General features: G+C 46.2%; 1 protein-coding gene across 1 annotated transcript in view; it reads right to left on the bottom strand.

The window, feature by feature from the left end:
- HEG1 (heart development protein with EGF like domains 1) overlaps positions 1-19,245 on the bottom strand; it is a 92,745-nt gene that overhangs the window by 6,737 nt on the left and 66,763 nt on the right. The window contains exons 11-14 of the mRNA XM_056126485.1: positions 17,761-17,803; positions 17,315-17,352; positions 7,997-8,084; positions 5,449-5,623 (exon numbers count right to left, since the gene is read on the bottom strand). Of these exons, the coding sequence (XP_055982460.1) occupies positions 5,449-5,623; positions 7,997-8,084; positions 17,315-17,352; positions 17,761-17,803 (344 nt within the window). The remainder of the gene's footprint in view (positions 1-5,448; positions 5,624-7,996; positions 8,085-17,314; positions 17,353-17,760; positions 17,804-19,245) is intronic.

The raw sequence follows: 19,245 nt of genomic DNA, 5'->3' as shown, positions 1-19,245 counted from the left end.
AGAAGGCCCTCAGCACCACCAGATGTGCTCCGAACCAAACCAGCAAAAAATAATAATTCAAAAGAATATATGCATATCTACGATCATTGCAGCACTATTATATGCCAAAATCTGGGAGCCACACAACACAAATACCCAGTGGTAGAGAAGCAGGTGAGGAAATTGTAAAGTATACAATAGATATTACTCAACTCTAATTAAAGATGAAAACTTTTCTTTTGCTACTATATAGGTGGAATTAGAGGATGTCATGTCAAATGAAATCATTAAATGAAAACCATGTCAAGTGATAGTCGTCCTAAGTCAGAGGGAGGGTTAGATACCGCAAGTCTCACTAATATGTGGCCTATAAAGAAAAGCAATGGCAATGTCCAGGGAAAAGAAACACTTGGACTTTGATTATCCGACTGAAGTCACCAAACTGGGGAGGTGGTAGGGTGGAAAGGAGAGCAGAGAAGTGGCACAAAGAGACACGGGACATTGTGGAGGGTCGTCAGTATTTTGGTGGTGGTGGAGGTGAAGAACCTTTATACACCCAAAATCATAACATTACTGCAGCCATGTTACCCAACAACAATCAGAAGAAAGAAAAGAAGGATAGCTGGGTTGAGTATGTAGCTCGGCAGCAGACCACGTACCTTACCATGGAAGGCTTGATCCCTGGCATGGCAGAACACCAAGCCATGAAGTGGAATTAAGATGGACGACTTACACCTCACAGAGGATGGATTTATTTACCAAGCCCATCTCTTTAGGAAACTGGGATATCTCTGCCCATATTTAAAAATAGGATTAAAAAATTAATCAAGAATGGTATTATTAATAATTAAGCCCAATAGTTTTAGACTAAAAAGGTAAAAAGGTAAAGGCCCTCCCGTTGATCGTCGATTTGCTCGAGCGGGTCCAGTAACGTCTCCATTGGAGACTTTGTTGTTACTGTGTCTGGCATATCGAATACTCTCGGTAGCTTGCCGGGCTCTCCGAGAGGGGCTGAGGAATCGAACTCGGGTCGGCCATGTTGGCCGCTTGTAAGGCGAACGCCCTACCCGCTGTGCTATCGCTCCAGCCCAGTTTTAGACTACCATAGAAAAATACTTAGATTAACCATTATCTTGATTATGATTGATACAAATTATTATAGAATTATTATCTCAAAAAAAGCCAGTTTGGGCAGCATAGTGGCTTCAGAGCTCCACTGGCATTTAGCAGAAGGTCGTCCCTCCTGCCCAGAGAGGGGCCTGATCTTCTTGGGGCTGGAAGAGGCCCCAGGAGTGAAGCCAGTGCCCACTGGAGGATCCCACCTGAATGGCTCTCAGATTCCCACCAGATGTGCAAAAGGCCCCCAGGGAGTGTGGGGTGACTTTGAGAAAGACCAAAAGATGGAAATGCTTGCTCAGTTGAACTAAAAGCTTAAGGATATGAGTCCTTCAAAAGCCAGATGTGTGCTGGCGAGGGTCCCTGGTGAGAAACAGTTCTTTCCCTTGGGGACAGCTGTATGCCCTGGCTTCAGCTCTGCTTCCACTGGCTCCTCTGACGTGCCATATGTACAGTGACTACAGGGTCGTTGAAAGTCTTGACTTTAGCAATCTAAGGCAACACTTTAACTCCAGAAAACCTAGCTAAGTCAAGCCCTGTTCCTTGCAGTAATCACAACACCTGGGTTGGGCAGCCTGAGCAAAGACTGAGATACCTCAGAGTTAGGGCTACAGATAGTAGAGGAAGAACTTGTCTTGGGGACAGAGAAGGAAGAAAAACTCTTCTCAGAAACGGTCACGGTCATGGTCCTCCCGTAGTTCATCGATTTGCTCGAGCGGGCCCAGTAACGTCTCCATCGTGAGACTTCTTGTTACTGTGTTTGGCAATACGTCACGGGGAGCTTGCCAGGCTCTGCCGTGCGGGCGAGATACTCTCAGTACCTTGCCGGGCTCTCCAAGAGGAGCGGAGGAATCGAACTCGGGTCGGCCATGTTGGCTGCGTGCAAGGCAAACGCCCTACCGCTGTGCTATCGCTCCAGCCCTTCTCAGAAACATCCAAAGAAAATTTTTTAACCTAAGCTAAGAATGCATCTACATTTATTGTTCCCCTTATTTCTCCTAATTTTTCTTCCAGGTTAACATTTTTCAAAGATTCCATCCCCAAGACACGGCTACCTACTCTCACCACTCCTATTCAACATAGTATTGGAAGTTCTTGCCATAGCAGTTAGGCAAAAAAAAAAAAAGATATCAAGGGCATCCAGACAGGAAAGGAAGAGGTCAAGCTATCACTATTTGCAGATGACATGATATTAAGAAAATCCTAAAGACTCTACAAAAAAAGCTACTAGAAACAATAGGCTTGTATGTAAAGTGGCAGGCTACAAAACAAAAACACTTAAAAGTTCGCTGTCCTACATACAAATAATGAAAGAGAAGAAAGAAATATTTTTTAAAATCCTGTTCACAGTAGTGTCTCAGAAAATCAAACCTTGGAATCTGCTTAACTAAAGAGGCGAAGGACCTATAAAAAGAAAATTCCAAAACTACTTGAAGTAAAGGTAAAGGCCCTCCCGTTGATCGTCGATTTGCTCCAGCGGGCCCAGTAACGTCTCCATTGGAGACTTTGTTGTTACTGTGTCTGGCATATCGAATACTCTCGGTAGCTTGCCGGGCTCTCCGAGAGGGGCGGAGGAATCGAACTCGGGTCAGCCATGTTGGCCGCTTGTAAGGCAAACACCCTACCCGCTGTGCTCAAGAAATAAAAGAGAACACTAGGAAATGGAGACACATCCCATGCTCATGGATCAGGAGGATTAACATCGTCAAAATGGCAATAATCCCCAAAGCATTATGCAAATTTAATGCGGTGCCTATAAGGATACCCAAGACATTCTTCAAAAAAATAGACAAAACACTCCTAAAAGTCATATGGAACAATAAACCCCCACAAATAGCTAAAGCAATGCTTTGGGTGGCATCACCTTCCCCAATTTCAAACTGTACAACAAAGCAGTAGCAATTAAAACAACATGGTGTTGGGATAGAAACAGACCCACAGACCAATGGAATATAGTTGAATATTCTGTCACAGACTCTCAAATATATAATCACTTAATCTTTGATAAAGGAGCAAGAAATGTGAAGTGGAACAAGGGAAACCTCTTCAACAAGTGGTGCTGGGAAAACTGGACAGCTACCTGCAAAGAGATGAACCTTGACCTCTGTCTAACGCCAGGCAAAAAAGTCAGATCAAAGTGGAATAACCTCAATATTACACCTGAATTCATAAGGTATATGGAAGAAAATGTAGGCAGAACTCTCCGTGACATTAAAGCTAAAGGCATCTTTAAGGATGAAATACCACTGACCAAGTAAGTGGAAACAAACATAAACAAATCGAACTACATTAAACTAAGAAGCTTCTGCAACTCAAAAGAAACAATGACCAAAATACAGAGAAAGCCCATGGAATGAGAAAGATTGTTTACCCAATATCCATCAGATAAGGAATATCCAGGATATACAAGTCCTTAGTAGAATTGTACAAGAAAAAAACCTTCAACCCATCAAAAAATGGGGAGAAGAAATGAACAGAAACTCTCAAAAAAGAAATACAAATGGCCAAAAGGCACACGAAAAAATACTCTACATCATTAATCATCAGGGAGATTCAAATCAAAACAGCAATGAGTTATCATCTCACTCCACAGAGACTGGCACACATCAGAAAGAACAAGAACAACCAGTGCTGGCACGGATGTGGGGAGAAAGGGACTCTCTTTCATTGTTGGTAGGAATGCTGACTGGTCCAGCCTTTCTGAAAAACAATATGGGCATTCCTTAAAAAACTAGAAACTGAGCTTCCACATGACCCTGCAATACGACTTCTGAGACTACATCCAAGGGTGCAAAAAAAACACAGTAGAAATGACATCTGCACCTGTGTGTTCATTGCAGCACTGTTCACAAGAGACAGAATAGAAACAATCCGAGTGCCCAAGAACAGACGACTGAATAAAGAAACTCTGGGACATCTACACAATGGAATGCAGCTATTAGGAAAGATGAAGTCATGAAACTTGCTCATAAGTGGATGGACATGGAGAGAATCATACTACGTGAAATGAGTCAGAAAGAGAGGAACAGACATAGAATGACTGCACTCATTTGTGGAATATAAAATAACATAATATGAGATTAACACCCTAGAACAGTAGAGACAAGGACAAGGAAGATTGCTCCATGGTTGGAAGCCTGCCTCATGAGCTGGGGGAGAAGGCAGCTGGAATAGAGAAAGGATCGCTAAGTCAATGATAGTTGAAGGAATCGTTCGGGATGGGAGATGTGTGCTGAAAGTAGATAAAGCACGAAATGCAATAACCTCTCATTATCTGTATTGCAAACCATAATGACCAAAAGTAGAGAGTATGAGGGAAATTGTCTTCCATAGAGGCAGGGGGAGGGGTGTGAGTGAGGGAGGGGAGATACTGGGGACACTGGAAAATGTGCACTAGTGGAGGGATGGGCATTCGATCATTGTATGACTGAAACTCAAACATGAACGCTTTGTAACTGTATTTCACAGTGATTCATTTAAAAAACGCACACACACAAAAAAAAACCCAAAGACTCCATCCCTGCTTCCATAGCCTGAACAAACCCACCCCTCCCATTGAAAGTCTGAATCCACAATGTTAATCTCCACAGCAACCAGTGGGATTGTGGCCATTATAGGATTACTTGGTGCTATTAAGTGTCTCTGGGTCAAAGTTCCCTGTCAATACCTGTATCTCTACCAGGGCACAAGTCTGTTCAGTATCCTGCTTAGAGATCCATGTTTGTGATCGCTTTATGGCTGATATAGAAGGGTGATGTGAAATGAACTGAACAGCACACAGAATGGGGACATTCGAGTTGGGGCAGCACAAGTCAGAGGCAAGGTGATGGCCCATCTTTCCAAAGGAGGTAGTGTAGGACTAGACAGGAAACAATGCAAGCCCTGAGCACAGAATCCAAACCTTGAGAAGGGCAAGGTGAAGGTTACATTGAATGGTTCTCATAGTATCAGTTTCCATTTTCCCAGTTTTGACCTCACAACCACAGAAGATCAAGAAGAGAGGGCAAATACACAAACAAAAGTCCCAGCTCAACAACTCAAGCATCTTTCTCTTCCACTTTCTATTCCTGCCACTTAAAGGCAAGGTCAATAGTACGAGCATTATCCCTTAAGGACATGAAAGTAACATGACTCATGGAAAATACACATTGCTCAATGTCAAAACTAACCAATGCCATGCAAGCAGATGGCAAGCAGGCTGAATATTAAATCATGTAAATTAGAGGCACACACCACCATTCTCTTTAACCCTTAACTAGCCAGGGTACCAGTTTTACCACAACAAAAAGAAATTCCATTACTTCTAGGAGGAAACTGGAGCCTTGTGGAAGCCCCAGGCATGGAGATACACACCGAGTAATACACATCCGTCATCTGGAGGAGGTTTTTGGTACTTCCATTCTCGTGCATCTCGATAGCTTCTCGACCCCATTCTTGAGAGCGAGGGTTCTTGGGATATTCAGCATATGGGGACATTTGGAAATCCCCACTTTTGAAGATAAGTTTGCTTATGTCATTTTTATTCTTTCTATAAGTTAAAACAAAATTTTTTACAAGTGATGAATTTTGTTCCTGTGAAATTCAAAATTACTTGTGAGTTTCCAAATAAAATGAGGCCAAAAGTCACTGCTATATTCTTGGTAGCCACACATTGAGGGCTGTAATTGTTATTCTTGCTATTTACTTAAAACCAAAGAAAATACAGCTAGGTGAATAAATAGATGCAAAAGATCTTCCAGCTTCTGCCAAGGACAGGAATACCAGGACTCCGTGAGGGAAGAGATAATGGCCAGGGACCAAGAGTCATAAATTCACGAACACTGGAGCCAGAGACACCCAAAGTTCCCACTTTACACTTTTACTCTTCACAGAATTTACATGGAAGCTTGTCGGCTTTGCCTGGCCTTACTAAACAGGATCTCTGGAATGAGCAACTCTGGCTTGGAGCAGATTAAATGTTTCCTGGTCACATTTTGTTCCTCACAGAGGTGGGACTAGAATTGCAGTCTCTGCACTCTCTGGCCAGTGCTCTTCTACCACAGGCAGCAGCTTCCCAAGCCATCAATAGATGCTTAGTTGGCAAAACCAACCAACACTCCATTCCTTTCTATTTACTTACGAACCTATATATATTCTCATTTCAGTGGGCCAGGGGAAATCTAGAACTTCTTTGCTATTTGTGAGATTTCATTGACTGTGAATTGTTAGAATATGTGTTCTTCGCCTATCTAATGGACCAGAGAGCAGACAATTTAAATTGCATTTGCCCTGGGGAAGATTATGGAAAACTTCTTCCTTATGCTCACATTTCTATCAACTAAAATTTGTGGTCAGACATAAAATGACTCACTATTATAAAACCGCCTGTAATTAGGTGTTGCCCCTTCTTGGGAGTTGTTAATAGCCTTCCATTGTGTGCTCAATGGGGAGTGGGCATATGTCTCACACAGTGACTAACATCCATAGTGACCTTCCCTCCCCATGACCAACAGCCACCAATATGGCATTCTGACAGGCTCCTAGACACGCAGCAAATAGGCTTATGTCCCCTTGACATAAGGTTTTCTCTCTCTAGTTCCAACTCACATACCCAGAATTTTATTTCTATTCACACAATTGACCTTTGATGATTTGACAGCAATTTCATAAAAGACAGGCGGTGATCCACCCACAAAAGTGCCACTTTGGGACATGTGTTGCAGTGATGCTTAGTGGTGCCTTGGTCCACAACCATGACGTACACATGACAGTGGTCCCAGCAAACTAAACCATGTAGCATCAGTGGTAGGAAGTATTCCAGGATGTCTGCCTAGTATTAAATCACCTACTGGCTAATTTCTCAGAAAACATCCTGGAGTGATTCATCACTATTTTGAGCTAGCAGCAATAAATTCCCACAGATTCAACCGCAAACTTCTACCTTTCTCTTGTCCTCAGGAGTAAGTTCTCTGAGGCACCCCTGTGTACAAAATAAAATTAAATTTTTTTCCTTTTAATCTGTTAAATTATTAGATTAGACAAAATAACATAGTAGGATAGAAGGAAAATCTTTCCCTCTCCTACACAGACAAACTCTGTGCCAGGAGGCCTATATTCCTGACTGTGCATTTAGGGCATATTACTCTCAGCAGCCTGACTATAATCAGAAGATGTTGTAAAATGCCCTTTATGTCAATGGTTAAAAAGATAACTGCAACTCTGGTACATTCCATCCACTTGTTATGCCCAGACAAGTCCTGTCATTTATGGTCATCTATTTTTTTTAGATTTTTTATTTTATTGAATCACTGTGAGACAGAGCATTACAAAGCTGTTCATGATTGGGTCTCAGTCATACAATGTTCTAACATCCATCCCTCCATCAGCATTTATGGCCATCTAAATCAAAGATCATAACTTTTCCTTATCTAAATAAAGGGGCTGGCATAACAGGACTGCAGTTAAGGGGATTGCCTTGCATGTGGCTGACCCAAAATCTATCCCGGCACCACATATGGTCCACTGAGCCCTGCCAGGAGTGATCCCTGAACACAGAGCCAGGAGTAAGCCCTCAGAATACCAGACTGGAGAAGAGGGAGCAATTACTTCTCCATCTTTTCCAGTAGAAACTCCATTCCGCCTCTTCCAGGAAGGCTGGAGCCAAGTATCTGTTCACCCCACTGTTTTGGTGCCAGCTACCAGAAGCTGCTGAAATGTCCCAGGTAGCCACTCTCATCTTTGTTGCTCTTAACCTGTTCACTGAAAGTGCTCAAGTCAAAGTTTTTCTAGTGTATTCAGAGCTGTGCAACCATCAGTCTGTAACCTCCAACTCCCCAAACAATCCTACCCAGAGAGTAGACCCAGGTCCTTGTACAGTTCAGGCAAAATAAAAAAAAGAGTTCATATGAAGCCCGTGACTCACCGGCAACAGGTCAGGATCAAGGCGATGCCCAGGATCAGCAGAAGGCCCCCTCCTGCTGCTGCAATCACCACAGTGATGAGCTGATAGGCTACAGGCGTTGGAAAGGGGAAAGTGACTATGTGAGTGGTAACGAATGGACAACTGGACACACGGGAACGGAACCCTTCCTCACCCCACAGCTCCCAGTCAGCTGACCTGGTGCTCCAGCCTCATATAAGCCCTAACCATGGGCTGCCTTCTCTGGGGAATCAAATGCTCCTTAAAGCATTGTTGCTACCCACCATGAAGAGGCACCTCTTCCGAGAGGCCCATCTGGAATAAACATATGGCCAATGCAGACTAGGTCAGATTTCAGAGGTCTTGGCTGATTTCAATAACTGACCACTTGGGCTACTGTTCATTCTCTCCTGAGCTTTACACATCAACTCTCAATGACTTGAATTCATCACTGAAGAGTGTAGGCAACTCTTGGTTCCCACCCTTGACTCAACAAAAGCAGAACCCCGGACCCTACCCAAGACTGACCTGTGTGGCCCCTGAAATACTTCCTGTATCATTTCCAGGTATTGTAAATAATGAACTTTAATCTTTCCCCTAGTTTCTTGCTTGTTAGTACTGAGTGGCTTTCACTATATAAGGGATGTTTTCTACTGATGAATCTGTTCAGTGTATCTTCTAATAGTATGTCCTACTCACATTTTTCCCCATCACTTAATAAGGGTACCTTTTATTATGTGTAAATCATACATAATACAGTACAAGTCTGTCTGTGTTACCTACCGTAAACTTATCTTTTAAAAATAACTGAAAGTAGACTATAGACCAAACATGATTGCCACTCAATGCCTCTTTTGCAAACCACAACACCCAAAAGGAGAGAGAGAACAAAAGAGAATGCTCTGCCACAAAGGCAGGGTGGGATGGGGGGGGGATGCGGGTGGGAGGGATACTGGGACCTGTGGTGGTAGAAAATGGGCACTGGTGGAGGGATGGGTATTTGATCATTGTATAAATGAAACTCAAGCACAAAAATTTATAAGTCTACAACTGTACCTCATGGTGTTTCACTAATAAAATTTTTTAAAAAAACAATGGGAAAAAACAGTCTTTTGTAACTACTTCACATGCTTTGGTACTACTTTCAAATATTTTCTTTAATTTATTGAATAGACTAAGAATTTATGACTTGGTTCCTTATAGGTTATTCATCAAATAAAAAAAAGCCACCAACTTAAGTTAGACTGCTACAAGAAATATAACTGGTCAGTCAAGTATAGACTGAGGATTGCTGCGTGACGCCCCGTGGCATCTCCAGCACATACAATGAACTACCAGCTGTGCCAGGCACCGGTAGGTAAGCACAGGTTATACTGCGGGGAAGCTCCTCAAGACGCCTCTGGGAGCCCCCAATCCCACAGTGACTTGGCATATGGATTATCTGAGCTGAGGCCAACAAAGCCCCGAAAGCTCAGGGTAAACTTGGGCCTCCCCCTTACTGGCCAAGAAAAATAGGAACTGGAGATTTTATGAAAATAAAATGAACACCCAAATTAGGATTATTACTAGAAATGCCTCCCAGTCAGAAACTTAACTACATAGCACTGCACATAGCTGATCAGGGAACATGTACACTTCAGGCTATGAGGTCACCCTCTCCTCATCATGCCGGGCCCTCTCCTTGTTCCTTGAAGCCCAGGCCGTCAGCCCATCTTTGATCAGGATATATACCCCAACTTGCCCCACTGGCTGTGGGATCTCACTTCTCTGTAGAGCCCCCACATATATGTAATTAAATATGTTTTCTTTTTCGTCATACAAGTCTGTCTGTTAATTTGATTATTCAACTAGTTTGCAAAGAACCAAGAAGAATAGAGAAAAGTTTTCTCCTCCTTATAATATGTAATATTAAAATTTTACTTGAGTGGTTGGAGCAATAGCACAGCGGGTAGGGCGTTCGCCTTACACGCGGCCAACATGGCCATGGCCGACCCGAGTTCGATTCCTCCGCCCCTCTCGGAGAGCCCGGCAAGCTACCGAGAGTATTCGATATGCCAGACACAGTAACAACAAAGTCTCCAATGGAGACATTACTGGGCCCGCTCGAGCAAATCGACGATCAACGGGAGGGCCTTTACCCTTTACCTTGAGTGGTTTTGATGCCTGCATATTTGGGAAAAATCATATTTTAATAGTCTATTAAACATTCAGATATATTTTTTGCTATGGAGATTGAATTTAAATTATATCCTCAGGTTGAGAAGTGCAGGATGATTAAAAGGGCCAATAAAAGGATTTTTGAGATTGAGTGAAGTTGGGAACCACTTCTCTATATTTCCAGATAAAGTCAAGAAATGTACGAGAGGACAGTGAGCACTGTGAGATAAGAGCAGATACAGGTTCTATAACCATTTACCTAACCTTATTTAAATAAACAGCACAGAAGCCAATTTATTATTAAAAAAAAAAAAGATCAGTAGTAAGGAAACCAACAAAGCCACCCAAGGAAAGTGGTCACATGCCCCTCACCTCCTGTCTTCAAATTCCACTTTCAACAGAAGTGAAGACAGAGGACAACAGCTCTTGACCCTTTTGTCCTCTGTCCACACCCCTGCCAACTCCTGACCGCATCCTCATAGTAGTCGCCAATAGCTCATCTTCCCACACCCCACCTGTCTTGCCCACTCATTTCGAAAGCAAATCTGATGGTGCCATTTCCCTACTTTGAAGAGACATTCCAGTAACTCCCTCTGTTCCTTACCCAAGACCAAAGTCTTACTCCTTCTTAACCCACCACCAAGTCAAATGTTCTCGGTTCCATAAAACCACAAGTACTAACTTCAAAACTAAATGACCCCTGCCAGACGCTGTGGTCAGGGCAGTTTCTCTTTTGAAGGAGACTGAGCCAGTATAGACCAGTGTTTCCTGAACTACCTATGGTCAAGGACCCCTTTTCCTTGGTGCTTTTGAATATTACATTGATTTATTTATTTGGGTTTGGGGACCATACCCCACTGTGCTCAAAGCTTACTCCTGGCTCTGCACTCAGAAATCAATTCTGGCAGACTTGGAGGACCCTATAGGGTGCTGGAGATTGTACTTGGTTCAGCTGCATACAAGAAAAATGCCCAACCCACTGCATTATTGCTCAGGCCCCGGAATACTCCTTTTAAATAAAGAAATCCTTAGTTTCTCTTCGACAATGATTGACATTTCCACAATTTATCTCAAACAAGGGCTCTATCTTTTCTTTGTTTTCCTTGTGGTTTTAGCATGCATTGAGATAGCTGTCATTACTGTTGGCATTTCTTAGTTAGCAATAAGGAACAAAGGGAAACGTGTAGGGTGAGATTAGCAATAGTTCTAATCTCTAATCATTAAAAAATGGTTCCAGATAAAAATTCCAAGTGGACCCAAAATACATAGAAGATAATTCTCTTCTAGAAGATAAGCCTGCTCTTCCCCACCCTCTTTAAAAGAATCTATAAAGGTATTTCACCAGTCTGGGCAGCCTACAGACAGATACCACTTGCTCCAGTTTCCCTGCCCTTCCTTTTCTCTAATAACACTTCTACTGGGTATAGACTCAGGATATTCAGTAAATTCTACTATATTTAGACTGAATTTAGTGTTCAGTCCTCTGCTTTCAGTCCTGACTGCTTGAGGACAAAAACTGAGCAGGCTGGAAGGGTTTAACTGCACCAACTAACTCTGGGTCTTCACCTTTCCCAGAAGCAGTGATTGTTCCTGTTTGTGTGCTTGGTTCGGGCTGGAGCAATAGCACAGCGGGTAGGGCGTTTGCCTTGCAAGTGGCCAACATGGCCAACCTGAGTTCGATTCCTCCGCCCCTCTTGGAGAGCCCGGCAAGCTACCGAGAGTATCTCGCCTGCATGGCAAAGCCTGGCAAGCTACCCATGACATATTCGATATGCCAAACACATTAACAATTGTCACAGTGGAGACGTTACTGGGCCTGCTCAAGCAAATCTATGAACAACGAGAGGACAGTGACAGTGACAGTGTGTGCTTGGCTGAATGGAAAATACTGCACTAGATCCATTCTGGAAACTAGTTCCCCCCACCCCACTTGTCTGCTCCACCACCCACAGAGGAGGAAACAAATGATCGAAACTGGACCTGAAGCACTTTGGAGGGTCTAGCAGGGGGGCTCAGCTACTCAAACGCCTCGGCCAGCCGAGAAGGGTGTCGTCTGTGACAAAACACAAAGTCTTGGCAGCCAGAACAGCTGAATCAACCCTGAAGATCACTGAGGTGGCAGATGCCCTGGGCATGTCACTCACGTCCACCTATATCCAAACTGGATCTCTTGTTTCCTTCCCAGGACCCCAGCTAGGAGAGAGAGAGCCTTCTCTTTCAGAATCCTGAGCCATTCTGCCATCAAGTTCACCTGCAGTAAGACAGGTGATGGGCTACCATTGAGTTCTCGGGAAGTAATAAAACCAAGGTGCAGTTCATAGACATTACTGCCACTAGCCTTAAGTCTTCCAAAGCATTAAGGCAGGAACCACTCTGTGGACACAGGAGCCAAGGCTGGTAAAGCTGATGGTGCCAGCACCAGCACAGAGGTAGTGGGACCTGAGAGAAGCTTCGGGAGGATCATAAGGACATGACAGTGGACAACCGAAAGTCCAAAACTTTTCCTTTGACAATGCCATAGCAACAGACTCTGAGAGCTGCAAGTGGGCAGTTTGGAAGAAAAGCTTATAAAACCAACTTTTCAAGAGCAAGCATGGTGCTTCCCAATTCTGGGGCACCACATCTCAACTTGGGAAGTGCAATTCCTCTTTTACATTATGGGGAAAATAAAAGGAAGCGCTACCCCCTAGGGGAAAACTTGTGCATTTTCTTGAATGCAGTATTCTCTCATAACTTATAATCTTTACACCAAACTGCTTTGCTTCACTATTTGTCTCCTTACGAAATGACTTGCTTTGAGACAAGGAGATGGACTGAAGAGGAACCGGGCAGAGGTGGGGGCTGACAGTCCTCAGGAGAGAGCAACCCACTCTCCAGACGAAGCTCCAAGGCTCCCCCCAGTTGGGTGGCTAGGCTGACCGCCACACTGTGCAGATCAAGTGGGACTCCGTGCAATTGGATGACTGCTGAGTGGGGCAGATGGGATGCAAGTGCCCATGGCATACCGGTGCTCCTGCAGACTTTCTTGGTGCTTACCTGCCCAGGCATTGCCTGGCAGAGGAGAGGGTAGAAAAGACTTCAGCATATACTGCCCTCTAGAGGCTACTGTCTCTCTTCCGATTCACTTTTTAAAAGTCATCTGTGTTATGCGAGGGGAAAAGGGAGCTCAGAGAGAGAAAGGAGCACCAAATAAAGGGTGTTTGGAGGATCCTCCCAGGAGGAGAGATGCATGTTGAAAGTAGACTATGGACTGAGCATGATTGCCACTCAATACCTCTTTTGCAAACCACAACACCCAAAAGGAGAGAGAGAACAAAGGGGAATGTCCTGCCACAGAGGCAGGGTGGGATGGACGGGATGGGAGGGATACTGGGATCCGTGGTGGTGGGAAATGGGCACTGGTGGAGGGAATGGGCATTTGATCATTGTATAATTGAAATCCAAGCACAAAATTTGTAAGTCTACAACTGTACCTCATGGTGTCTCACTGATAAAAAATAAAAAATAATAAAAAAGTCATCTGTGTTGCAGGCAGAAAGATATGACAGGCCTGGTAATATGTACTGGGAAACACTGTATAGAACCTAAATCAGCCCAAGACATGAAGGCCCCTGAGAGGAAGGTCTTTCCTGAGGAGGTTTCCACGCTGAGCATGGCTGGACCTCTTGGGAGAGAATCCACCACTGAAACAAAGGCCACATTAAGAATATCAACAACTCCAATGGACTTTGGGGGCAGTTTGGGAAACTTCCTATAAACTAAGTTTGCACAGTAAAGGAAACAAATTTTTTTTTGATGTGTGAACTTTCTTACTTTCCCTATTCTGGGGAAATGGGCTGTACATCCCTACTTGGGATATGTACTTTGCTACTCTCATTTGGGAGGAAAAAATCCACATTTTCTCTTAGGCATGTTTCTCTTCCCCTCCCTTTATTTCCCAAACAAACTTGTTTCACTCTGAAATTCTTTTCTGCGAGAGAAGGTGGTGGAGCTGGAAAGCCGGATAAGATTGAGAACTTTGCTTTCCTTCCTGCAAAGAGCCATTCCTCAATCCAGGAATTCCCTGGCTCCCAGAAACTGTCAGGGATCGTTTCCCATGGCCAGGTGGCCTGACAACTGCCTGGTGGGGAAGCAGAGTCAGGTCTGGGCTGTGCAGGGGCCAGTTGGTCCGAGCAGAATTGCTAGGATCTAGGCTACTGACACCCAACGCAAAGACAGAGGGAGCAGTGATGCAGTGATGGGAGGGAGGCCCCGCATAGGCAGGGACACACGGCCTCGCGGGGAGAGGACTAGGGAGAAGGGCTTGTCCCACCTTCATCCTTTTGAAGGGTTTTCTCTATAGGAAACAGGGAGAAAAATATGGACACAACCAGAACAGAAAACAGAAACTTCTAGAAAGTTTCTACTAAGCCAGAATCTAGTAGGAGTCGAACTGCTGCCAGGAGCGCAGGTGTGCAGGGATCGAAGACCGTACACTCATCTGGGAACAGCTGGGCTGGAATGGCACGTGCCCCAGGAGGTCTGCACGGAGAAGCCGAGTTTCTCGCCTGCAAGTCACTCAACCTGTACCCCAGCCCCAGAAGGCGCTGCTGTGGCTGGCGGCAGGGGAGGGACAGGGGTGGGTGCGCAGGGCCCTGCTATGAGGCACAAAACATGGATGGCCGGGCAGGGAGGATGCAAAGGGCTGAAGCACATGCTGGCATGCAGGAAGTCCATGCCTAGATACTATGGTGCACCGGGGGGGGGGGGGGGGGGGGGGTGTGCACACACACACACACACACACACTGGGCTGAGCATTGCTGGGGAGTCCCCCCATGCCCCAAAGAAAAGCAGTGACAGCAGCCACTGCAGGGAAAGTCCTGGGGTCACGAGGGCCTGACCCCACTGCGTGGGGAGTCCCAGAGGTCACGCATGAGGCCCTGTCCCCAGAAGTCAAGAGGGCCTGTGAAACAGTCAGGGGTGAAATTCAGGTGTCAGCAATCCCCACCCAACGCCCAGGCTGTGCTGGAGGTCAGAGAAAGGCAGCAGCAGCTTCTGTGATTATTTGAACAGTCTCTATTCGTTTTATACAGCACTGAAAGTGACATTCCCACATCGCTGGCTGAGTTGACCAGCAGCAAGAGGCTAGGAGCCAGGCACGAAGAAGGTGGCTGGACGCTGCCCTCTGCTGGACACGGGGAGCAGAGGCGGGAAAGGAGGCTCGAGGTGAAAGAAGCAGCCAGGCCGGATGCACGGGGAGGTGGAAACAGGACTTCGGACTCAGAGGGCTCTGCAGCTACCTTCTTCTCTTTGGGGGTTGTGGGAGCGAGGGGAATGGACATTTCTTCTCTGGGATGCCAACTCTGTTCAGTAAAGTGAAATCTATGTGTTTCTAGAAGTCTCTTAAGTATCCTCTCACTAGTCTGCCGCGAGGGATACAGAATTCCAAGTCATCCCCCCACTCTACACGAGCAGATTTCACCATGGAACCACTGCACCCTGACTTTGAGAAATATTGTCTCATTTTTAAAAAGTGTTGACGGGCTGGAATGATCCAGTGGGTGGGGCACCTGCCTTGCACGCGCCAACCCAGGTTCTTTCCCAGCACCTCATATGGTTCCCTTGAGCCTCACCAGGACTGATCCTTAAATGCAGAGGCAGGACTAGGCTCTGAGCACCTCCAGGTGTGCCCCCCAAACAAACAACAACAACCAAAAGTATAACACAACGGGCACGTCTTTGTAAGAAAAAAGGGGAGGAAGAGTGGACCCGGGAGCAGGGCCGGGGCTCAGTGGTGCAGTGTCCACTCCAAGTCAGACCCTGCCACCGAGCTCTGAGCGGGACCCTGAAGGCCCTGCCCGGCATCACTGAAGGGCGGTGCCCTGACCCCAGGCGAGCCACAGCCGGGGTGTGAGCACAGCGTGATGATCACTCTTACCCAAGAGCAGCGACAAGGAAAGGGAGGAGTGAAAAGGCTCCTTGCTGAGCTCAGGGGAGCTTCAGGGTCTCCCTGTTTCATCTCATGACTTTGTTTATGTGCAAAGGAAGACAACGCTGTCACTAGCAGACAATCCCACAGAGGTCACACGGAAAGCCACCGGGAAAGAGAAGCCGGGTCCTGCCACACCTCTGATTTGGTGGTCTCAGAACAGGCCCTGCCAGCACACCTCATGACAGTGAGGACTGAGTATCTTCACTCACTACCTCCGCTATGGCAGAATCGCCACCAACGGTTCTGTGTGTCTGACGTGGCAGGTATATGACGTGTGGGGGAAACGCTCTCCAGTGAAGCATGTGGCTTTTGTCAAAGAACTGAGTCAGAACCCAGGCCCCGGGCATCCCCACATGCCCTCTGGGGGTAAGGTCTCTCTGGAGTCTGTCTCCAGCCCTGAGCCCCAGCTATGACTGTACCAAAGCCTGGATCCCGTCTCTTTGACTAAACTAGGACCCCAATGCCCTGCATCTGCACTTCCTCCTACTGCTTTCCTGCTTCGTGTCCACTGCTCTGCAGGCCACGAAAGCACCCCGTCCAGCCCCCTGCCCGCCACTGTCCTGCAGTGTGGCCCTCACGCATGCAGCCACCCCAGCCCTCCGCCTCCTCCACTCCCTTCCTCTTCCCATCAGTCACCACCTTGCCCAGGGACCCAGGATGCCCCAGACCTCAGTTCAACTTATTTCCTCTTCCTTCTCCCTCCTGACCTGCGAACCAAAGTCACACAGCTACCAACGTCCTTCGTTCTGAGACCACCCAGGAAGTCCCTCCCTTTCCCGGAGCCATTTCCTCTGTCCCCACCACCCTCACCGCTGGTTCATTTGCTAACAACCCGCACTGGGGACCACTCAGAAATGGGATTGTTCTCTCCAAGGAGTGCATCTCCCCTGCCTCTTGCACTGGGGACACCACTCCTCATAGCTTCCCAGACTGCACAGTAGCTCAGAGGCTGGCTCAGCGGTGAGGGCAAGGGGAGGTGACCCAGTCCCCAGTCATGAGAACTGAGATTCACATTGGTGGTAGAGAATGGGCACTGGTGGAGGGATGGGTACTCGATTATTGTATGACTGAAACATAAACGCGAAAGTTTGTAAGTTTGTAACTGTACCTCATGGTGATTCATTTAAAAATAAAATAAATAAATAAATAAATAAAAGAACTGTAATTCAGAGGAGGGAGGCAGTGGACTTACGGTTCCCACAGTTGAGACCACCAAGGCCGAATGGGCAGCTGCAAGTAAAATCAGAAACAAAACAAGAATTGGTTTCAGATCTCACAGGTATGCACTTAAGTTAGTTCTAAATCAGGGTTCTACACCAAGCTGCCAAAAATAGACTATAGACCGAACACAGTGGCCACTCAATACCTCTATTTCAAACAATACCCAAAAGGAGAGAGGAAACAAAAGAGAATGCCCTGCCACAGAGGTGGGGGGTGGGGTGGGAGGAGGAGGGAGGGCTACTGAGATCATTGGTGGTGGAGAATGGGCAGTGGTGGAGGGATGGGTAACCGATCATTGTATGACTGAAACGCAAACACAAAAGCTTGCACGTATGTAACAGTACCTCACAGTGATTCACAAATAAATAAATAAATAAATCAGAGTTCTAATAAAAGCATGAGAATGAAATAGCTTACCTCAAACAGGTTTCATTTTCAAGCCTGTAGCCATCTTCACATGCTGAAAGAGGAAAGAAAAGGCCATGAAATCCAGGGATTTCTCTCCCTTTAATTAGCCAGGAGGACAGCTAGTCAAACACCAGCAGCCTCCTCCAAAGCCACAAGAAGACGTTAGAGCCCCATACTGCAAAGAGCGTTAGGATGTTCTGTAACCCAACTCCAACATATTGCTGCTCAACTCTGCATTTGTTTTAATTTTTTTAATTTACATTTTTTTAAAAATTTATTTTCTTTTCCTTCCCTTGGTGTTCGGGCCACAGCTGGTGATACTCAGGGAGCCCTACTTACTTCTAGCTTTCTGCCAAGAGCTCACTTCCGGTGGGGTTCAGAGAGCAGTGTGAGGTAGTGGAGGATCAAACCAGGGTTGGCATGTGTGATCCGTCCTTAACCCCTATACTATGTCCTCCCCGCCCCCAATTTCTTAGACTCTCAGTTTTCCATTTATATAGAATTATATCCATTATTATCATCACCACTGTAGCTTCTTGGAAAGGTTTTAAAATTAGACTTGCAGATGGCCAAGCGCAGTGTCCAGCAACAGTGACCAGCAAATGACTGCTGGTGACTAATTACTTTCCCACAAATGCAATCTTGGTGGAGATTCTGTGCCCCTGAGGTATCACCCTTGCAGATACCCACACAGAGATGGTCTCTTAAGTATGCCAACTTAACCCACAGCTGTCTGCCCCTCTGTGGAGGTGGGGTCTGTGCTGTGTTCCAGGCCATAGACCTGGTGGTGCCTCAGTGTTTGCAGACAACTGTTCACCTTTCACTGGGCACCGGGTTTTGGACACATCTAGCTGGGCAAGAGCAGCCTGTCCTGACCACAGCATCCTAGAAGAGCAGGGGAGGGGCAGTGGCCATCATTTCCCTATCGGGGCTTCCCAAATTTAGCAGATCGGACACATCCGACACTGATAAGCTGATAAAATGCTGCGGATTATCATACAAACTGGGATAGAAGCAGAGATACAAAATCACCCCCAGAGAAAAGCTAAGGCTACAAAGAAGGGTCCAGAGCTGATTCCTGGTCAACATGTGCTATGCACCTCACCGAAGCGCAGGGAGGAGCATCCCCCTCCCAGGACAGACAGCAAACAGGCCCCCGCAAGGCCAGGGTGGGAGCAGAGAGCCATCCCACGTGTGTCCCATCTGTCCAGGATTAATGATGCCAAGGAGACATGCTCAGTCTTACTCTTCTGCTCTGGGTGTGATGTTCCGACTCTCAGAACCTGAGGGTGGGTCTCCAATCCGACCCTGGAGTGTCTCTAGGACCCACTGCCTGAGGTCCCCACACACCGCCAGCTAAGCAACACAAGGGCCAGCTATCCCCAGCAGCCTGGGGCACCCACTGTGGTTGGGAGCATGGGAGCACTTCTGACAAGGACACCCTGGGGCCTGGAAACATGGGGGTTCTCCTGTTATTTGGGGGTCCTTGCCTCT

This window comes from Sorex fumeus, unplaced genomic scaffold (assembly GCF_029834395.1).
Source record: "Sorex fumeus unplaced genomic scaffold, SorFum_2.1 ptg000063l, whole genome shotgun sequence".
Lineage (NCBI taxonomy): Eukaryota > Metazoa > Chordata > Mammalia > Eulipotyphla > Soricidae > Sorex > Sorex fumeus.
This window is presented reverse-complemented; position numbering and strand designations above follow the sequence as displayed.